The sequence below is a fragment of the Antechinus flavipes genome, chromosome 4, assembly GCF_016432865.1.
Source record: "Antechinus flavipes isolate AdamAnt ecotype Samford, QLD, Australia chromosome 4, AdamAnt_v2, whole genome shotgun sequence".
NCBI classification, from domain to species: Eukaryota; Metazoa; Chordata; class Mammalia; order Dasyuromorphia; family Dasyuridae; genus Antechinus; species Antechinus flavipes.
Window position 1 is genome coordinate 458,826,677 of NC_067401.1, and position 20,247 is coordinate 458,846,923.

At 48.8% G+C, this 20,247-nt stretch overlaps 1 protein-coding gene across 1 annotated transcript in view; it reads left to right on the forward strand.

Annotated features, from left to right (window-relative positions):
• The first annotated feature begins 323 nt into the window (after window positions 1-323).
• WLS (Wnt ligand secretion mediator) overlaps window positions 324-20,247 on the forward strand; it is a 112,933-nt gene continuing 93,009 nt past the window's right edge. Inside the window, exon 1 of the mRNA XM_051999455.1 lies at window positions 324-735. Coding sequence (XP_051855415.1) covers window positions 630-735 — 106 coding nt within the window. The 5' untranslated portion in view covers window positions 324-629. The remainder of the gene's footprint in view (window positions 736-20,247) is intronic.

Below are 20,247 nucleotides of genomic sequence, written 5' to 3' on the forward strand. Positions count from 1 at the left end.
ATAGGAGAGAAGGTACTCTGGAAGAGGGAGAAGAAAAGGCACAGTGCGAGAGAGGTAAAGAGAGAGGGGGAGAGAGCAGGAGAAAAGAGGGAGAGGGAAGAGAAAGTGAAGGCAGGAGAGAAAGGACAGAGGAGAAAGGAAAATAGAATTGAGGGAAGACAGGTATGGAGGAGGGGGAAGAAAAGAGATGGAAGAGAGAGAGAGAGAGAGAGAGAGAGAGAGAGAGAGAGAGAGAGAGAGAGAGAGAGAGAGAGAGAGAGAGAGAGAGAGAGAGAGAGAGAGAGAGAGAGAGAGAGAGAGAGAGGAGTCATGTGATCCACTTGCCTGCTCCTTTAAAGCGTCCACAGCCCGTGGCAGAGCGAGCTAGCGAGCACAATCACGGCTCTCGGCACAGGGGGAGCCCGACCTCGAGCCGGCTCGTGTGCTTAATCAGTGCAGCCTTCCCCCAGCCCATGCCAGCATTAGTCCCCTGAAGTTTGGCGGCCGCCGAGGAGCCCGGAGGTGCCCGGAGCGTCAAAAGAAGAGGGGCCCGAGGGGAGGGGGCCGCGGAGAAGCCCACCCCTCCCGCACGCGCGGAGCAATAAAGCCCGGGGAGAGAAAGGAGCCGGGGAGGGGGGAAAGGCGGAAATATGGCTGGGGCAATTATAGAGAACATGAGCACCAAGAAGCTCTGCATTGTCGGTGGGATTCTGCTCATTTTCCAAGTCATCGCTTTCCTGGTGGGAGGCTTGATCGGTGAGTACGAGGGGCAAACTTTCCCGGCCCCGCCGCGCTCCGGGGGCGCCCCCGCGCCGGCTCCCCGGGGGCCCGGTCTCCCCGCGTCGCTCCGTCAGTGGCGGGGCTCGCCTCCTCCTCGCTCTCTCCTCCGCTCTTGTTTGGCTGCTAGTTACAGTATCACTGGCTCGCTTCTATGATCTAATTAGTCTGCCCATTGTCGCTAAGAAAGCCCGGCTCCATGGGGCTCCGTGGGGCACATTTCAGTCTAGTGCCTAAGAGAAAGGCAGGGGAAGAAAAGTTTTGGCCTAGTTTCAGTATCTACTTGAAAGAAAGAAGAGGGAAGGGGGGGCGCCCGGAATCCTAAGCATGGCGACGGGGATCGGCCGGGGAAGCGCTCGCCTCCAAACTTGATTTCTTTTTCTTTCTGCTCTCCCTCCTTCGCCCTCCGCTCCCCCCCGCCCCCACCGCCCCCCTCCTCCCCTCCGGCTCTCGGAGGGCGACGTAATCCACTTTGGGGAGCACCCCCGAGTCTGGGAGCTCGGTGGCAGGCGAGAGTCTCCCAGATCGAAGAGGGAGGGAGGGACTGATTGCAGGCAGGGGTGCAGCCCGAGTGTCAGGGTGTGCTGCGGGGACTGGGGGGCTGCGGGTCGGCGCCGGCTGCGCCCCCTCCCCCTAGGCCTGGGACGGGCCCCTGACAGACAACTCGGAGAGGTCACAGCTGGGGGCGGGGGGGGGGAGCGGAGGGGGGAATGTGTCCGAGAGGGGGTCCACTCGCTCCCCTTGACTTCCCGGCAAGTCTTCCCCAGTCCGCGATCCCCCAAAGTCAGCTCGGCCCCCCTTCCCGAGCGGGGATCGGGGCTCTGCCCCAGCCGGGGGCCCTGACAGCGCCCCCCGCGGCATTCGCCTCCGGCCCGGCCGGGGGCCGGCGGGCAGATCCGCGCCGTGAGATCCTCTCCTCCCTCCGGCCCCAGCGCAGGGACTCCTGGAAGCGAAACCAGGCTAGCTGTCCCGGCTTCCTTCCGGGTGCGGGCTGGGCCGGGCCCGGCCGCCCCCTCCCGGCCGGGGTGGGCGTCCCGCCTCGCACGCCCCCCGCGGCCGCCGGGCATCCCCGGGACCGAATCCTCCCCGAAGTTCGCAGCGGGCGGGGGCCGGGCGGGGCGCTGCTTCCCGCTCGTTTGCCGAAAGTTTGGCCAGCTGCGGGGCTCCCGGCGCCTCCTCGGACGGGAAGCGCTGGGGGAGGGGAGGGGAGCGCGATCGGAAACTCTCGGTCCCTGGGCCGCAGCCCCGGGGCTCCCCGGAGCCTAGCTCCGAAGCTGTCAGGCGCTCCGGAGGTGCCATCGCCTCCTACTCCGTTCGTTTTACAGGCGTAGAAACTGAGGCATAGGCCGAGGATCTCCTTGCCCGAGGGGCACACGCAGCTACTAAAGGGGCCGGCTGGGATTCGAACTCAGGGCCCCCCGACTCCGGAGCGGCGATTCTGCCCGACATCCCGCGGCTCCCCGGACTCGGGAGGTCTTCGAGTGTCTCGGTACGCGGTGGAGCCGGGTTTGGCGCAGGCTAATTAGGAGTCTGTCTGGTCCTGCAAACCGCCGCTACATCCGAGCAAATTGTTGGAACAAAGGAGGGGAGGAGGGGGTGGGGGGCGGACGCGCCTCGGCCCAGACGAGGCTCCGGAGCCCTGGGGCCGCGCTGTCCGAAGCTCTGCTCCGGGCCCGGCCCCACGCCCCGGCTTTCGGCCCCGCGACTCGCCGCAGCCCAGCTTTCCAGCGGGCGAGGCTCCCCGCCTTCCCAGCCGCGCCTGGGTTCGGCTTCTCCCAGGCGGGACCCGGGCCGCCGCCGCCGGCGGCTCCCCTCTCTCCCTCCCTGCCTCGCTCCCGGAGGCCACTAGCCGGGCTTCTGCGCCGGTTACAATTACAAGCCTCTTGTCTCCCTTGATGAGCAGTTGCACCGAGATGCCATCCGATCTTTGTGTGATTTCAGTGGCAGACCGTAATTAAAATTGCTTACACCTTGTGAGCTCGGAATTAAATTGGCCTATTATCCCCGTCTGACCTTCATCCTCTTTGAGGTTTCTGCACCAGCGGAGGCACGGATTATACATACGGAGTTTCTCGGTTTCTGTCTCTCTTTTTGTCTCTGTTTCTGTATCTCTCTGTCTGTCTCTGTCACTGTCTCTGTCTCTCCCTCTCCTTCTGTCTCTCCCTCTCTTTCTGTCTCTCCCTCTCTTTCCCTCCCCCCTCTCTCTTCCTCCCTCCCTTTTTCCCTCCCCCTTTCTCTCCCTCCCCCTCTTTCTCTCCCTCCCCCTCTTTCTCTCCCTCCCCCCTTCTTCCCTCCCCCTCTTTTTCCCTCTCCCTATCTCCCTCTCCCCCTCCCCCCTCTCTCTGTATGCGTGTGTGTTGAAAACTGATCTCCTCGCCTCTAGGAGTCCATTATCAACTGTTGCAGGTTTGCCTCGGGGGGGTGGAGCAGGGTGAGTACTGCCCCCCTTGCCACATACCAGGATGAAGGTCAGAGCGAGAGCCGGGGCCCGGAGAGCGGGCCGTTCGCTGGAAAAGGCATTTGGGAGCGAGAATGGCGTGCTTGGCAACACGAGGGGCCCGGCTCCCGTGGGCCTCCGACTCCCGTGGGCCTCCGGCTCCCGTGGGCCTTCCTCTCCCGGAGCGAGCTGCTTCCCCTTCCCCAGACTGGTTTTTCATCTGCAGCGATTCCCAGAGAGTCTGTACTGTGTGCGAAGGAAGATCAGGCATGGCAAACACTTTTTAAACCTGTCAACTCTTTTTTTTTTTTAATAGCTAATATATAGTGTGTGTTTATAGGTTTTTTAAAGGTTTGCAAAGCACTTTAAATACCATCTCATTTGATCCTCATGACATCCTCTAGTTCTTACCCCCATTTTACAGAAGAAGGAAACTGAGGCAGAGATGTTAAGTGACTTGCTTAGAGTCACACAGCTACTAACTGTCTAAGGCTTTGAATTCAGGTCAAAAGCCTGATTCCAAGTCCAGTGAAATAGCCTTCCTGGTCAGCACTTAGCATTAACGGAGGGGAGAACGTCTTTTCTTAGTGGCTTTCCTCATCAGGCACTGGAGTTCAGTTAGCCCATTTCTGAGCTAGAAAGGGGCTTCGGAGGTTGGGTAGCCCTTTCATTTTCTAGAAAAGGAAACTTTGGCCCGTACCTTGGGCTTCCTCCTCCTAGAGGACTTTCCCATTTTGTTTCCTCCTCCTCTTTACCTCTTTCTCCCTCTCCAATGGCTCTCTTGGAATAGAGGCAGAATAATGTGCAGAGAGCTGGTGCAGCATGACTTCTGAAAGTCTGGCTGCGAGACCCTGGGTAAGTCCCTTAACCTCACTTTGCCCTTAGGCAACCCTGAAGAATAAAAATTGCAAAGGAAGTGCTGCCCTGCCTTAGGAAATGGGGAGATCTCTGAGGAAATGAAATCCCAAGTCCAGCCTTGTCTCTAACCATTTTAAAGAGAGAGTAAATGTGGTAAAAGTTCAGGAGATGACTTGGACTCGGGAAGACCTTGGGTCGGGTCCTCCATGGCCCATCCTGGGAGTCTCCGCCTAGACCAGAGCTCTGGGCAACTGTCCTCACTCTGCTGCTTCGGAGAAGCCGCCCACCTGCACCGGGGGAGGGCCTTTCCATCGTGCTCATGAAGCCCTGAGACCCGGCCCTCTCCTTCGGGAAATGCTTGCGTTTCTTTTGTATTTCTTTCTTGTACATCTGCTACTCCCCCTCTTCCCTTAGACTGTCAACCTGCTGAGGGCAGGGATGGCCCCGTTCTTCCGTTTTTCCCATTCCCCGGCCCCTAAGAGGTGGAAGGAGTGGCCAGTTTGTAGACAAAGGAGCTGGGGTGGAGTTTGAGCCTGCTCTTTGTCCCACGTGTAAACCTGGGAGGTCCCTTCGTGCCTCTGGGGCTCAGTTTCCTCTAGGGTGAGGTTGGGGGCTGGGCTACATGGCTGCTCTGACCTCTGCCTCTGGAATGGCCCAAATCCCCTCTGGGAAGAAACGGCAGATTCACACCCAGATCTTCCTCCACAGTCGAGATTGTTTCCTGCAGGACTCTGCTGCGCCACCGGTTGGTTCCCTCCCAAGTGGTTCCTGCCCATTGGGCTGAACCAAAGCCCAGAGTGGCGGACCCTAGTGGTCTGTCCTTTTGCGGTGAGCGTGTTGGTGCCTGCAGATGCCCCCTGGGGGTGGCTGCTATGCCCTAAGTGCTTTCCAGCTCCCCGGGAGCCTAAGGAGGTGGGTGAGGGGCGCTTCTACCTTGGGAACCAAAGACATCATTATTAACTTGCCTAAAGCCCGGCTTAGCCTGTGCTTGCAGACATTTTCAGGAAAGAAACAAAGTCAAGTCAGCAGCCTCCCCTCCCCCACGACGATCTAGAATTCCCTTTGAAGTCAGCGGGACTCCTGTATGTGAGAAGGAAGAGACACGCACTCCCGACAGGAGTTTGTAATTAGACAGGGCTGGGGGGCGGGGATTATAATTGCACCCCCATACAGAGGGGCTGCAGGTGCCACGGGGCCCAGGCAGGCTCTGCAAGTAGCAGGAACGTTTTAATCCTCACCTGCCTTACGATCCGGCCACTCGGCCTCTGCCCTCGGAAGGCAGGACCCAGGGCTGGACTTGGGGAGCAGGAGGCCCTTTGTCAGCCGGGGTCCGGCCTCTGACTGCAGCTGTGGCACCCTGGTCGGATCTTTTTACGTCTCTGAAACCCAGTAAGCGAGCCGCGAGATGGACCTGGTAATAATAATAGCTGTGGTGTCCGCCTGTTTCATTTTCTAATAATAATGTCACTTAAAATACTTTACAATCTATCAGTGTCAATTACGAAATGAAGGGGAAACGGAAAGACAAAGCAGGAAAGATTAGATGATAAAGACGAGGAAAATGCGCCGGCCTGGAAATGAGGAGACCTAGTTGCGAGTTAGACAAGTTATTTCTCTGAACCTCAGGTTCTACATATAGAGAGGGATGAGACCAGAACAGATTTCTGAGATCCTGACTTGGCTCCTGAATCCATATTCTACCTTCAGGACCTTTCTAGCACCTTGGGAGTAAGTGGTCTCTCTCTCTCTCTCTCCTAGTTCTAATGTGAGTTTGTTTCCCTTATCCATATCCATCTTTTTTGGAAAATAATTTAGTAATATCCTTTTATCTTTGCCCATTGGAATCTTTTTTCCCCCTTCTGCAGTTGTAACTGATAGTGATATATGAATTTTTTGGCTCATGGGTTCCTCACAGGTGAGCTTTCAATTCAATTTAATCAACATTATTTAAGTGCCTATTGTGTGGAGGTCACTGTGCAAAAGGAACTAAAAGACAGTCCCTCCCTCAAGGAGATTGCAATGTGAAGGGGTTGGGGGGGGAGGGAAATTACATGCCAACAAAATGAACTGTGGACAGGAGAAATAGGAAATAATTTAAAAAGCCAGAAGTATCAGGGCTCTAGGATACTTCCAGTTCATCTCCATACCATGTCATTAGAATAGGATTTCTCTTGCCTTTCCAGCTCTGTTTACTTTGTTGTCTTCCCCATTAGAATGTAAGGTTCTTGAGGGCAAGGTCCATTTCCTTTGTCCTCATATTCTCAGGACCTACCATAAGAAACTTTTTTTGCTGAGGCAATTAGAGTTAAGTGGCTTGCCCATGGTCACACAGCTAGGAAGTATTAAGTGTCTGAGGTCAGATTTGAATTCAGGTTCTCCTGACTTCAGGGCTGGCGCCACCTAGTTGTCCCAGAAACTTTTTAAAATAATATTTTATTCCCCCCTCCTCTCCCACCAATTACATGTCCAGACATTTTTAGCATTCATTTTTACAAGATTGAGTCCAGATTTTTATAATAGACATGTAATGATTGCTTGTTAGTTTGTCCCTAGAAACTACTACAAAAAAAAAAAAAAAAAAACCTACCTTTGCTTCCAGGAGCCAATGAGGGGATTGACTTCCGAAGAACTCTTCTTACTCAAATCCTTTGTTTTACATGGAATTCTGTGTTCTACAAAGGGTTTTCACCTTAGTCCATCCAATCCTAAAAGCAGTTGAGTGATATAGGCTGATTCCCAATCATTGTGGAGCTTTATTTTAATTGGTGAGATTTGGACAAATGAAGGTCACTAAGCTCTAAGAGATGGAAAGTTAGGATTGGAAATTTTGACTTCTCTTCATTGTAGTCTAGCATCCATAGTGCCCCACATCCATGAAGATGACTCAGAGAAATCGTATCAAATACAGAAAAAAAAAAATTTGTGGAAAAATGATTTTTGAGCCTGTTTCCTCTGCTCCAACAAACCAAAGCCTAAAAAAAAAACTACAAGATGCCAGCCAGATGGAACGACACCCAACTTTAGCTATTAAAGGGAGCCCTGACAAATGGAAAAGTTCCATTAATAATGGTCAGACCCATACAGCATTTCTTAGGTACCTGCTCAATTTGCATTTAATTGAGTTTAAAACTGCACTAAGATTTTTGAGACCTTCTGTGTGAGATTGTTTGAGGAGGGAGAAATTATGACTAACTAGGGAAATCAGGACTTCCTATAGGAGGTGGCATTTAAGCTGCATGGTAAAGACTGCCAGGGGATTCCTTGGTCTGTTACCATATTAAAGGGAAAGCCAAGCAGTTGGGATGGAGTTAGGAAACTACCTTTAATCCCTCCACAAATGAAAGCAAAATCCACCTTGATGTTTTTCTTTTATTCATTCTGTATACGTTTTACAAAGCCGTGCTCTCCCAGATTTATCATTTATCATATTTATATATATATATATATGAATTTTTATCATATCAAATATGATTTTATAATATCAAATTTATCATATCCAAGTGGGAAAGTTGAATTTTTCTTTTTAATCAAATTGCAAAATGGCAATTAGTTTATTCTTGCCAGTGGTGGGATGAAAGGGGCAGGCATTATAAATCAGAAGATCTGCGTTCAAATCATAGCTCTCCATGATTGCCTGTGTGATGATATTTATCTGGGCCTCGGTTTCCCCTTCTGTAAAATAAGAGAGTTCGACTAGACTAGGGTTAATTGATCTAGGATCCATGAATCCTCAAAGACTTTTGGATAGATTTCAGGGGATCTGTGAAATTGATTGGGGATTTAAAAAAAATCCCCCCTTCCTTTCATTAACCCTAACTAAATTTGGCACCTTCTTCATTTATGAGTGTAGGCATGGACCTTTATATTCTAAGTAAGTGACCCTAGGCTTCACCAGGCTGGCAAAGGGGTCCATGACCCACAAGGAGGTTAAGGACTATTGCATCAAAAGACCATGAATGTCTCTTACTGGTATTTAAATACTATGAGCCCTTCTCTGGGTCACTCACTAGCTTTGCTATCTTAATCAAGGTCACCTAAGCTCTCACAGCCTGACTTTGCTCAGCTATTAAATGGGACTAATATTTTTCCTACTTCCCCTCAGGGGGATAGTGGTGAAGATCAAATGAGAGCCTGTATGTGAAAATGCTTTGTAAAGCCCAATTAAAAGTCAACTATTTAATTAATGATGTTTGCAGCTGGGTCAGAGGAAGAGTTAAAATAGGAAGAATCTGGGGCTGTCACTGACAAGAGTAACCTTCTCCCAAAGACATACAGCCAAAGTGCTCGTATTAACAAATTTCTGGGCTTCAGTAGGAACAAATGGGACCACTGGTTTCCAGAACTCAGAGAATTATTGATTTTCAAGCTTAAAGAGAAGTTAGGGTCTATCTAGCCTAAAAACTCAAATTTTTATAAAGTATTGATGACTCTTGTATTTATATTACCTTTGATTTCTAACTATATTCCATCTTCCTCTCTTCTTCATTCCATGGTACCCTAGAAATAGAGGGAAAGGAAGGAAAGAAACAAACATTTATTACGTGCCAGCTATGTCCCAAACACCATCACCATACCCCTGGGAGACGGCTGCTATTGTGATCCTTATTTAACAATGGAGGAAACTGAGACAGACAGTGCTCAAGATCACACAACTAGTAAGTGTCTGAGGCTGGATTTGAGATCAGGTGTTTCTGACTCCAAGCTTGGGCATTCTATCCACCCAGCCATGGGAAAGGAGCTTCATAAGATCATAGATCTAGAGCTAATAGGAGCCCCAAGGTAACTAATCCAGTGCCTTCATTTAAAACTTCCTAGGGAAGTTAAGTGACATAACTTGGGGAGGATCTCTGACATAGTGAGGACCAGGATTTGAGTCTGGGTCTTTGGGTAGGTTGGGAATAATGCTTTTTCCTGTCTCCCACAGTGCCCCATCTGAATTTTGCCTGGGCCAAGATTGGTTGTTATCACTACATTTAATAGATGGGACCATAATGCTTTCCGAAATTCAGAGAAGTTTGACTAACAGACAAACATTTGTTAAGTTCCTACTGTGTGCAGAGGGAAGGAGAAGGGAATAAGCATTTATTAAGTGTCTGCTGTATGTCAGGCATTGTGTTAAGTGTTCTGCAGATATTATTTTGTTTAATTGTATAGAGTGCCTAATGTATTCCCAAGGGCCCTTAGACTACCCCAAGCCCATTGGATAGAGCTCAGGTTGTTCAGTGGGGCCAACCTGAGTTTAAACCCTGCCTCAGACACTTACTGGTAAACTGGTCACTCATCTCTCAGAGCCTCCATTTTCTCATCTGTAAAATCAGGATTACAAGATGATCGTGAACATCCAAAAAGATAAACATTGAGTGTGTGTATTTTGCATATGTGTAAATATATACATGTGTGTGCATATATATGCCTGAAAGTTTTGATGAAATTAATTCCTTCTAAAGAGTAGTCGGGATTTGAACTTGGGTCTCCAAACTGCTAGTCTGTCTAGAATTCTCAGTCTTTTGGAATAAGCTCTGGCCCTCCAAAACAGTCAGAAAGCAGAATCCTATATGGCTGAATGGCTCTTTATGGGTCCTAGACAAGGCATCCCTGTCCTGTCCCAACCAGAATGTTTTAGGGGAGAAGGGGAGGAAGGTAGAACAGATTTATTTTTCAGTTTAGTACACTAGGCTCTTCAGAGTGGTTCTGAATTAAAATTTTACCAATGTTAGGACTCTTTTACATGAAGTTTTCCCAGTTAAATTTTGATAAAAGCATCCAGGGAAAGTAGCCACCAGTCACTGTGTTTTAAAGGCCATTGTAACCCTGCTTTAGGGAACTGAGGGACAAAGTAGATAGTCCACTGGGCCTGGAGTCGGTAGACTCATCTTTCTGAGTTCAAATCTAACCTGAGACACTTCCTAGCCGTATGAGTTTGACAACTCATTTCACCCTGTTTGCCTCAGACTCAACTGACCTTTGGAGGCCCTTCTGATTCTCATTCTGTATTCCTATGGCCTCCCTGAGGTTCTGTTCTTTATTTGTAAATAAAGGGGCTGGGCTGGATGGCCTGAAGTCCCTTACAATCCTGGGACTTAAATAGAGGGATCAGATGTGATACTGTCTGGGAAAGGATCCCTTCTTCCCTGGTCATGCTCACTGAGGAAGGTTACGTTGTAAAACAGCTTTTAAATAGCTGTCCTATATTTGGCATCTATTCACATGCCCAGGGCCTTTCCCTTATTTAAGGGGAAGCCCCAGATGTGACCGGCTCCAACCTTTGTTGTCCAGGTTTTCATTGGGCCTCTGGGATGGAGTCTGTAAGGAAGTAAAAAGTGCTGGAACACCTCTCTTTGGAATCGGGCTTTGCCAAGACTGAACCTGGTCTATATCAGCTCAAAGCAGAAGCATCCTGTGTCCTTCCCCCCCTTAGTAACATCTTGGGTATCATCTTCATTTTACAGATAAGGAAACTGAGACCCAGAAAGATAACTCAGTTGACCCAGATTGCATAAAGAAAAGTAGTTGAGCTGGACTAAGAACCCCTGACTCCAAATTCAGTTTGTTCTCCATTGCACATATCTATCTGTTAAACTGAGAACAAAGGAGCTATCGATTCTCCTCTGCACCTGATTGGTACCTACCTGTCAGTACAATCAGTTCTGACTTAATATCAGATAGCTACCCTTAACTGACTCCCCTAAGTCTCTGTTATACTTTGGGGGGGGTGAACTTCAAGGAATTTTAAGAGGGAAAAAGAACATAGCAGATCTCTCTGTGTGTACGCACACGTGTGTGTATGTATGTGTGTGTAGGTGCGAAGGCTCCCCAGCAGCCTGTTATTCATACCTTATCCTGTGTGCTTTTTAGTCAGACAAGTTTTCCTCTGTTAACTCTACCCAGTTTGGAATCCAGGGGGATTCCCAAATACCATCCATTAATTTGTTTTCTTTTGACACTGGGCTGGGGAGAGCTCCCCATCCCTCTGCATTGGGGAACTCACTCGACCAATAAAGGAAGGAGCATACCTTGGCTACCTTAAATCTTGTTATTTTTTCTTATGTAGTATTTTTTTTTAAAATGGATAGGGCCTGTGATTTCATTTGTTGAAGAAGTTCAGGAGAAGGTCTTGCTCTGTAATCTGTTAGTCTTAGAAAGTTTCCTGACGTGGCAGAGAGGAAACAGTTGTCCAGGGTCATCCAGCCAGCCTGTCAGGTAGGGTTTGAATCCAAGCCTATTCTTTACCCACAATTCTAGACTGTTTCACTTGTCTCCTCTCTGAGAAATCCCTATGGTGGTTTTCAGAAAACTCCCTCAGTTCTTCTCACACATCTATGAGGAAGAAAAATGAACTTTTAAAAACTGTTTGGATTTTCTTAGTAAAAAAAAAATATTAGGAATGATAACACTGAAATTTGGGCAGGGCAGGAAATCTATCTTGCACTCAGCTATGCTGATTTACATGCTGGGCTTCAGGGAAGACTGGCCATCCTTACATTTGGGGGTTAGATTTCCATTTTTTAAAGGGAGCTCTCTTTATATTTCTTTTGTTCCTATTAGAGGCAAAGCCAGTTTCCCAGAAATGAATGGAGGGTACATTTAACTTTGAAGTTTTCAAAAGTCTGCCTGAAATGGAGTTCTGGAGCCAAGCTAACCCTCCCCTTTTCCTGCTCCACAGATATCAGGCCCAAGCCCAGGGTTTCCATTAACTGTTTCTAGAGATCTTCTGGGTGGAGAAAATCACAATTGGAATGATAATCAGCATCCTAATAGTTGACCTTTTCTGTTACCTTTTAATGTTTGCAAAGCATTTTACACAAGTCGTCTTGGATCCTCAGGAACAAGCTGTGAATTAGATGTCCCCTTTTCCCCCATTTTACAGATGAAGAAACTTTGGGAGGTTCACAGAGCCAGGGAGCAGCTGAGGAATGGCTGGCAGTCCCCTCCAGGGGCAGGGTCTCTGGCCATTATGCCAGGTTGCCTCTCCTAGCTACATAGAGCCCAGCTGTGATTTCCTCAGATCCTAGTATTTGAAACCAGAAAAGGACTTTGGGGATCATTTTGTCCAACCCTTCTTTTTACCTGGGAAGAAATGGCGGGAGGCCCAGGTGCCTGAGGATTATAGGAAGGATCTCCGGTCCCACTTCCTTACTTGACAGATGAGGAAAATAGGGCTCCTCAAAAATTATCAATCTATCAATATTTATTAAGTCACTACTACATGACAGGTACTATGCTGAGCTTTGGGGATTAAAAACAACAACAACAGAATCAAGCCCTTCTCTCAAGAACACTCATGGCAACATGCCAACAAATAAAAACAAAATGAGTTCTAGCCAAGGTAAATCAAAAATAAAGAGGGAAGGCACTGGAATTAAAAGGAAGCCTTCCCATTTTTCTATGTAGGATTTTAATCGGAAAGCAACAAGTGTGGTAGGAAACATATAGGAGTTTGTATGTATATATGTCTGGAGATCTGTGTCCACATAGATATACTCCCATATGTAAACATACATAAAATTATATAGAATTACATTTCAAGGACAACTAGCAGGTGTGTGATTAGATGGGGCTCCATGTTGGAGGTGATGTGATGCTTAAAATGAGCCTGGAGGGAAACTGGGGATTTCAGAGGCAGAAGTGAGGAGGACAGGTGGGCCTTTTGCAGACATGGGTGACAGCCAGGACAGGTGAGACTGGAGCCAGGTAATGAAGTGTAGCGGGGAGGGAAGGGGAACTGTGGGACTGAACTTTGTAAGGAGGGAAATGATGTGTAAAAAGACTGGACAGATAGGAAAGGGCCTGGATGTGCAAGAGATTTACGGATAGACTTTTTCATTTGGCCCAAAAGGCAGGAGCAGGAGCCCCTGAGAGAAGGGGCCAAAAAAGCCAAGTTAAGTTTTATGTCTGGAAATGCTTCCTTGTTAGACATGCCCCAAAGTGGAATGGGCAGTTCCCCCTCCCAGGAGATTTTTCCAGCAGTGGTTCATTATAATGGGGGCTCTTTTATGGCCAACAATGGCTCTTCTAACCCGAAAACTCCGTGATTCCAGAAAAGGGAAGCTAAATATCTTAAAATTAAATTTTATACACCTTCCCTCTGAGACGACTTCCTGTGGGTGTTTGTACTCTGCAGTTCGCAGGTTGTGTCCGCCATTGTAACGTGAGCTCCTTGGGGGCAGGGGCCATGACTACCTTTGTTTGTATCTGACCTTAGCGCAGTCCTGATATGGAATGAAGGTCCAATAAATGCTTGGCGACTGATTAACTTTATCAGCACAAACGCAAATCCCGTCTCCCTCCCCCAATTATCTCAGGGGACATCCCAGTCATTCCAACCCAATCATCTTCCTAGATAGAAAACGTCCAAGTGCTCTGTGTCTGCGGAGAGTAAGGGCCCAGTCTGGGGATTTCAAAGGAGGGGGCGGCAGCCAGCCGGAGGTCCGGAGTAAACACAAGTGACACTGAATTATTGGGCATTTAGGAAGAGCAGGTGGCAGGGGCACAGATGGGCACCCTGCCTACTCCCCTCCTTGGCTCTTAGGGCCAGCTGGAGACACTGAATGTACCAAGAGAGAATGGGGAGGACTGCAAACTCAGTTTTTTCTCCCTTAACAGCTTAAGGGAAAAAAGGAAACAAAACACATGTGGAGTTTCTGATACGTGACAATGACTATGGCAGGTGCCGGGGATGCATTGACATAATTCCACAGTCCCTGCCTTCAAAGAGCTTCCTTCCTTTAAAAAGAAACCGAAATTTGGTTGATGTCTTTTATTTTCACAGCAGCAGAGAGGCGGGAATAGCACAGGGAACAACACGAGATTTGAAGCCGGGCAACCTGAGTGCGAATTCTAAAACCAAGGAAACTGAACTTGAGATCTTTTCCAGGATCTAGAGACTCCCCCATCCAGAATTTTTCCAGTTCCATTAAAAGTAACATTATAGCAGTCACAGAAGGGACTGAGTTCAGTGGAAGTAAAGGTTGTAGTCATTTCACTCTCTTAGTCTTGATTAACTCTAAATGTAGCGAGCATGTATCTATGTACTCTGACACAAGCCTTTTCACAGATCAGGAAGCTGCTTTACATCCCCATCCTCGGGTCTGGGTAAGGGATCAGTAAATGTTTGATTGGTAAACTGAGGCAGACGGAGGCGAAGTGGCTCGTTCAGGATCACACAGCTAGTAAGGCAGGATGGGGGCTTCTGCGGGACTCTATCTGCCTTCGCAGTTCTTCCATCTTTTCCTGACTTCCTCTTTCATCATTTCTTACTGAATCTGATGGTGCCCTCGTGACCCTACACCCCAGTTTGTTTGGCTCTCCCCCAGTTGGGGGCACCCACTTTGTTTCCATCCTTCTGTACTTCAAAGGAAGGCCTTCATGTCTTTCAGCGACAGCTGACATCGAGGTGGGAGGATGGAATACGCTTCTCTAAAATGAATGTGACTGAGCTCTTGGGCTACCTTGTCCCCGCGTCCCAGTGGATTCTGCTTTAGCAGCATTTCCATGCGCTGGGCAGCCGTTCCCCCAAGTCTCCAGCCAGCGTGGTTAACAGCAGCTTTTCAGCGAGCGCGCAGTTGGTAGCAATCTGACTATTCGGCCAGCAGCGTGGGTTCACCCCGCCCAGGGTTTACAGTTTGGGAATCTTGTCTCTGAAGGGCAGCCCCCCATCCTCTGTGGGTTAGGGACAAAGAGAGGAGAGTTGGGGTTCTGTGGGTGAGAGGCAAAGAGAGGCAAATTGGGGTTCTGTGGGTGGCCAGGACCTAGCGTGGGGAGATGCTTTGTCGGGGGTTTCTGATCCTTTCAGAGCTGGCAGTCACCTGAAAGGGCGGCTTGTTCAAAGGGGACCGAGCCAGAGAGAAGGAATGGCTTGTCCAGAGCATCCCAGGTGGCCGAGGAGGGCGGAAGGTCGATTTCTGGGGGCTTTGGCTCCAGAAGTGACATCCCCCTCAGACTTAAGAGAGATGACAATGAGCAAGAGAGATGGAAAACTAGTAGAGTGGGCATCGTTGGGCAGTGCAGAGACATGGCATGGCGCCAGACTTGGGGGCAGATCCCATCTCGAGGGCATACAGTGATCCCCCCGTCCCAGCAAGTCACTTCAGCCCTTTGCACCTCAGTTTCCTCATTTGTAAAATGGGGCAGGTTGATGGCAAAGATTCCTTCCCAGCTTTCAGCGCAGGAATTGAGAGGCAAGGGGAGAGAAGAGAAGGCTGAAGCACTTATTAAGTGCCTAGTATTGCTAGGCCAAGCCCTTTATAAATATCTCATTTGATCCTGCGAGGGCTCTGAAGCATATGGGGCAGAGAACAGGACAGCCGAAGCCGAAAGAGCCTGTGCGTTCCACTTTTGCACCCACGGACGCACACCCAGGCACACCCACGCGGAGCTGTTCGTGTTCCCAACCTGGCAGCCCTCACGCTCACATTTCTGTCATCTTGAAAAGTTCATTCTGGTGCAGAAGGCCAGTAGGCCTCCCCTCTCTGGTGGGAAGGATTCCTGCAGCCCTCAGTCTTGGCAGAGGCCCTGGGAGCTGGTGGAAAAAACCCAAGACATGAAAAGGTTGTGTCGGTTTAGCTCAAGGCCCCCTCATTTCTTCTCCGAATGGTGGCCAACCGGGGGACAGTGCCAGAAATCTGAAGTTCCCAGACAGACTTTCCCACTAGGGTGGCGAGGGGGGAGAAAAGGAATTGCAGCCTCAGAGTGGCCAAAGGCAATCATTTTTCTAACTTCCCTTTGATGGGAGGGTTAATGTGAAAGGACCACTATCTAGGTCATGGCAGAGGGGAGCCTGGTGTATTGTTCAACTGGAAATCACATAAACCTTTCTTCTATTCCCTCCCCTTTCCAGTAAACCTTCCAGGGAACTTGGAGGAGACTGAGGTGATTAGATACCCCCCCTCCATGTTTTACCTGTTTGTGCCCAAATTTAAGGGCACAATATACTGGGCCTGTGATTTTTCAGTATAAACATCTGTTGGCGAGGCGCTCTCCCAATGCCAGCCAAGTTACAATGTGCAGAATTGAGGACTTTGAGATCTTAAAAACCAGAATGTGGCAGGGAAGAGACTTGAACCCAGGACCTTCCAGCGCCACAGTGCTACACACTTCTGCTCACTCTGGGAAAAGCCAAAGTACTTTTAAGAGAGGCTTCCAAATCTCCATAGTTCTTGTAAAATTCGTGGGAATTAAACAAACTCAAATCTGTTTTTGTTTACTGGGGTGAGGCGATTTAATACGGCTAGTTCCTGAAAAGAGCAAATGATAAACGAATCCCATGATTGATCTCGTGGATTTGAATCTTGCTCTGCGAGGTAATGATCACGGAAAATGCAGTAATTGTTCTAGGCCCATGGAAATAGGCCAGAGGATTCATTATTGGCCCGCCAGGATCTACCAAACTGCTCTTTTCTGCAAAGAAGGGTCTGCTTCATGAGGGCAATACTGACAAGAGGCCACAAGTTATCTGTGAGACTTCAATTCCCTGGGTCTCAGTTTCCTGATCTGTAAAATAAGCTAGCGTGGCAGAAATGTTAGCTAAGGCAAAACTCCAATATTCTGTGAATTGTATACTCTCTCTCTTGAATTTCAGAAAAAAATATTGTAAGGGGACAATAACCAAAGATGCAGATACTTGTTCAGCTGAAAGATATTTCTCTCCAAAGCCAAGAGGCAGCTGGGAGAGAGGAACCATCTTTGCTTTACTGATGAGGAAAGATCTTCAGAGGGGTCGGGGACCCTGCTAAGATGTTCTGCAGCTGGAAGGTGGAAGGGTTGGGATCAAACCCATGGCTTGTGATTCCTAGTCCCAGGGGCTTGCCCGCAGCCTCAGTTGCCTTTCAAATGCTGTTCCACTTTACACATGGAGAGAAGCGGTGACCGTGTTGGCCAGCAAAGCTCACTGCCCGCTGCTAATTCTTGTTAATCTAAGGCTCTCACCAGAAGGCAGAGTTAGAGTATTTTTTTATGTTTAGGGCAGTGCAGGGATTTCTTTGGTGTGGGTACCTCCTCTGGTGGGACAGTTGGGTACCTGCTTTGTGGTAAAGAGTTGCCCAAGAGGTGTCAGGACAGAGTAGTGATAATAATAGTTGATAATTGTTGATTATAATACTTTAAGGAGCAGACCCCAGAGAGAGGTTTTATATTAAAAAAACTTGAAAATATAGCTATGGCAAGTCGCTTTGACTTCCCTCTGCCTCAGTTTCCTTATTTGTGAAATGAGGAAACTGAGGCACAGGGGAATAAATGACCTGTGATCCTTTCCTAGTCTGTATCTTTTGATCCTAAGATACATATTTATCCACAGGATGCTCTGCATGGCCTCCATTGTGGGGACAGACCTAGGCCTTCCTTTATCTTCCTCCTGATAGTCAGGATCTTGCCCCTGCTCCTCAGCTGCTATCTCACCTTGGAACTTCCCTCAACTTTGAGGTTATTTTCATCCTGGAATGTCCCCTCCAGCTCCCAATTCTCCCCTCCCCCATCTGGAGGGAACTTCCTGGACTTCTATTGGAGGAAGGATCCAGGCTCCCATTTAGCATCCCCTTAACAGCTCTATATCTGCATTTTCAGACCTTGACGCCAATTCTTGTCTCCCCACCCCTGCTTCTCCACTTGCCCCTCTCCCCCTTTTCAGCTTCTTTTTGTAGGCTATCATCCCCTTTGACGACAAGGTCTCTTTCTTCCTGCTCATATTTCTAGTCTTAGGGCTTAGCATAGGAAATATGTGGCTCATGGTAAGTGTTTAATAAAGGTTTATTGACTTGCCCTATTCAACAAATGGGGAAACTGAGGCTCAGCTTTCAAATCATTTGGTGGGGGTTATGAAAGCAAAGCTAGACTTACTTTGGGTTCTCCAAGGAAATTCCCTTCTTTCAAAGGCTAAATTAGAGGCCTGGTCCATTCCAAAAAAAGAAAACGCAGCCATCCCCCCGGCCTCTGAGCTGAGACTAGAGAAAGGACCCCAACTCCAGAGGCAAAGGAAAGCCGCTTATGGAGGATCAGCAAATGCAGACCTTAAGGAAGTCAGCTCCTTGTGCCTCAGTTTCCTTTTCTGTAAAATAGGAGTCACTGTTGTCATTGGTAACAACAATCCTATGAGGAAATAGGAGTATTAGAGTATCCCTTTATAAACAAAGAGACTGAGGTTCTGAGAAGTTGTGACTTGCCTGGGACTTGTCTTCGGGTGACAGACTTAGAAAGTGCTCAAAGGCCCGATCACATGGGCTTGGCGGGAGACACAGTCTGGACAGCTCAGCTCAGGAGAGCGCGGCCTTTGCAGGGGGAAAGGGAAGCCGGGGGTCACCTGGGGGGAAACGCAGCTCGGGGTCATGGGAACGGGACACGCCTCGTCAAGCAGCCGCCATCTTACCCCATGACGAGAAGGCCCCGGGAAGAAAGTCATTGTATTCATTATGACATTCTTGAAGTTCTTACAGCTCTATTAACTTTTCTCTATCTTTTTTTAAGCTAATAATAACTCGATCCCGCCCCCCTTCTTTTGTGGGCCTAATTCCTCCGTGAATTCTGTAAAGGGATACACCTAGCTAATCTCTGGTGGGGTGACATAATTATACACATTCAGGCTATTCGGGTGTAGCTTTCAAAATACACCATGGAATAAGAAACAGGATTCCTTCCTGGCTCTCAGGGTGTGGTGCCTTCCCTTCCTCAGGCTTCAGGGAATATTATAATTTCAAATGGATTTCTTTCTTTTTTTCTTTCTCTCTTTCTCTCTCTTCCTTCCTTCCTTCCTTTCTTGTTTCCTCCCTTCCTCCCTTCTTTCCTTCTTTCTCTCTCTCTCTTTTCCCCTTTCTCCCTTTCTCTCTTTTTCTCTTTTCTTCTATCCTTTTTTATCTTTCCTTCATTTTTTCTTTCTTTTCTTCCTTCTTTCCTTCTCTTTCACTGTCTCTGACTCTCTTTGTCTCCTCTTTCCTTTCTTTCTTTTCTTCCTTTCCTTCTTTTTTTCCTTCTCCCCCCCTCTCTTCCTCTTTTCCTTTTTTTTCTCTACTTCTCTCTTTTTCTCTCCCCACCCCTCCCAAATGCCTCGTCTGTCTGGTATTTTTCCAAGGAATAAGAAGCAGGAGCAGTTGAGTAAGGAAGCTTGGGGGGTGGGGGGTGGGCGATGTTCATTCTCAGTTTGGGTGCCATCGTTGCTGTTGGAGGACTCCTGCCTTCTGAGCCCTTCCCAGCCTTCTCTGGGCTGGCCGGCCCCAGCGAGTCCAGGAATGCCTCAGGAGAGGCAGGTTCACGTCCTCACATTCCAGCCTCGCCAGACTCCGCTCAGCTAGTTGCGGCATGTGGGAAATGGGTCCTGGTTTGCATGCCTGGGCGGAGGAAGGGGCGTGGGGGCCCTCCGATGGGCGATGTCTGGCTTTCCTGTGCAGAAACTTGGAAATACCTTCTCGTCACATTTCAAACCACCAGAGAAGGGCTCCGTGGACGGGGAGCCAGGAATCCAGCCGTGTTGCGGTTGAGTTGAGAACGTTGGAAGTTCCGAGCCCTGAACAAATCGTGTGGCTTCTCTGGATCTCCATGTTCTGTCTGTTGAAGGCAAGAGCTGGACTCATGGATCGCCAAGGGGCCTGGCTGCTATAAATCTCTGTAGTTAATGTGGCTTGCGGAACGCCATCCTACGAAAGAGATCCCACTCCATTAGTTACCTGGTTAGTGTTTAATGCCATCCCTGGAAAGCCGGCCCAAGAAAGGGTATGACTGGTAGCCCCACAAACCCAGACTACAGGAGGGCTGAGGAGGGCATCCTCCCCGGTGGATATCCTGGCCAAAGCTCTGGTTACTCTGCCCTTGTTGTAGCTCTGCAAGTTGTTCATGCCCAACTCCTTGTGCATTTACAGGTTCCACACCAGGAACACAGTTTTTGACACAAAGGGGCAGCGTGTTGTAGGGGAAAGAAACTTGACTGTGCTGTGTGATCTTGGGCAAAGTGCTTGTCCTTTCTGGGTTCACAGAGACTCAAACAGGAGTGAAACAACTGGCCAAGACCATAGTTTATCTGTGCCGTTATTTGCACTAGATTTTGAGCTTCTGCACAGAATGTTTTTGCCCAGCCCTGGGCCTGGTGCAGGGGATTTGCTTAATCCATATCTACTGATCATCTTCCACTGACTACATGCTGCTCCCTCCATTTTTATGTCATTAATCAGGTAGAATATAAGTTTTCTGAGGACAAAGGCTGATTGTTTTTGTCTTAG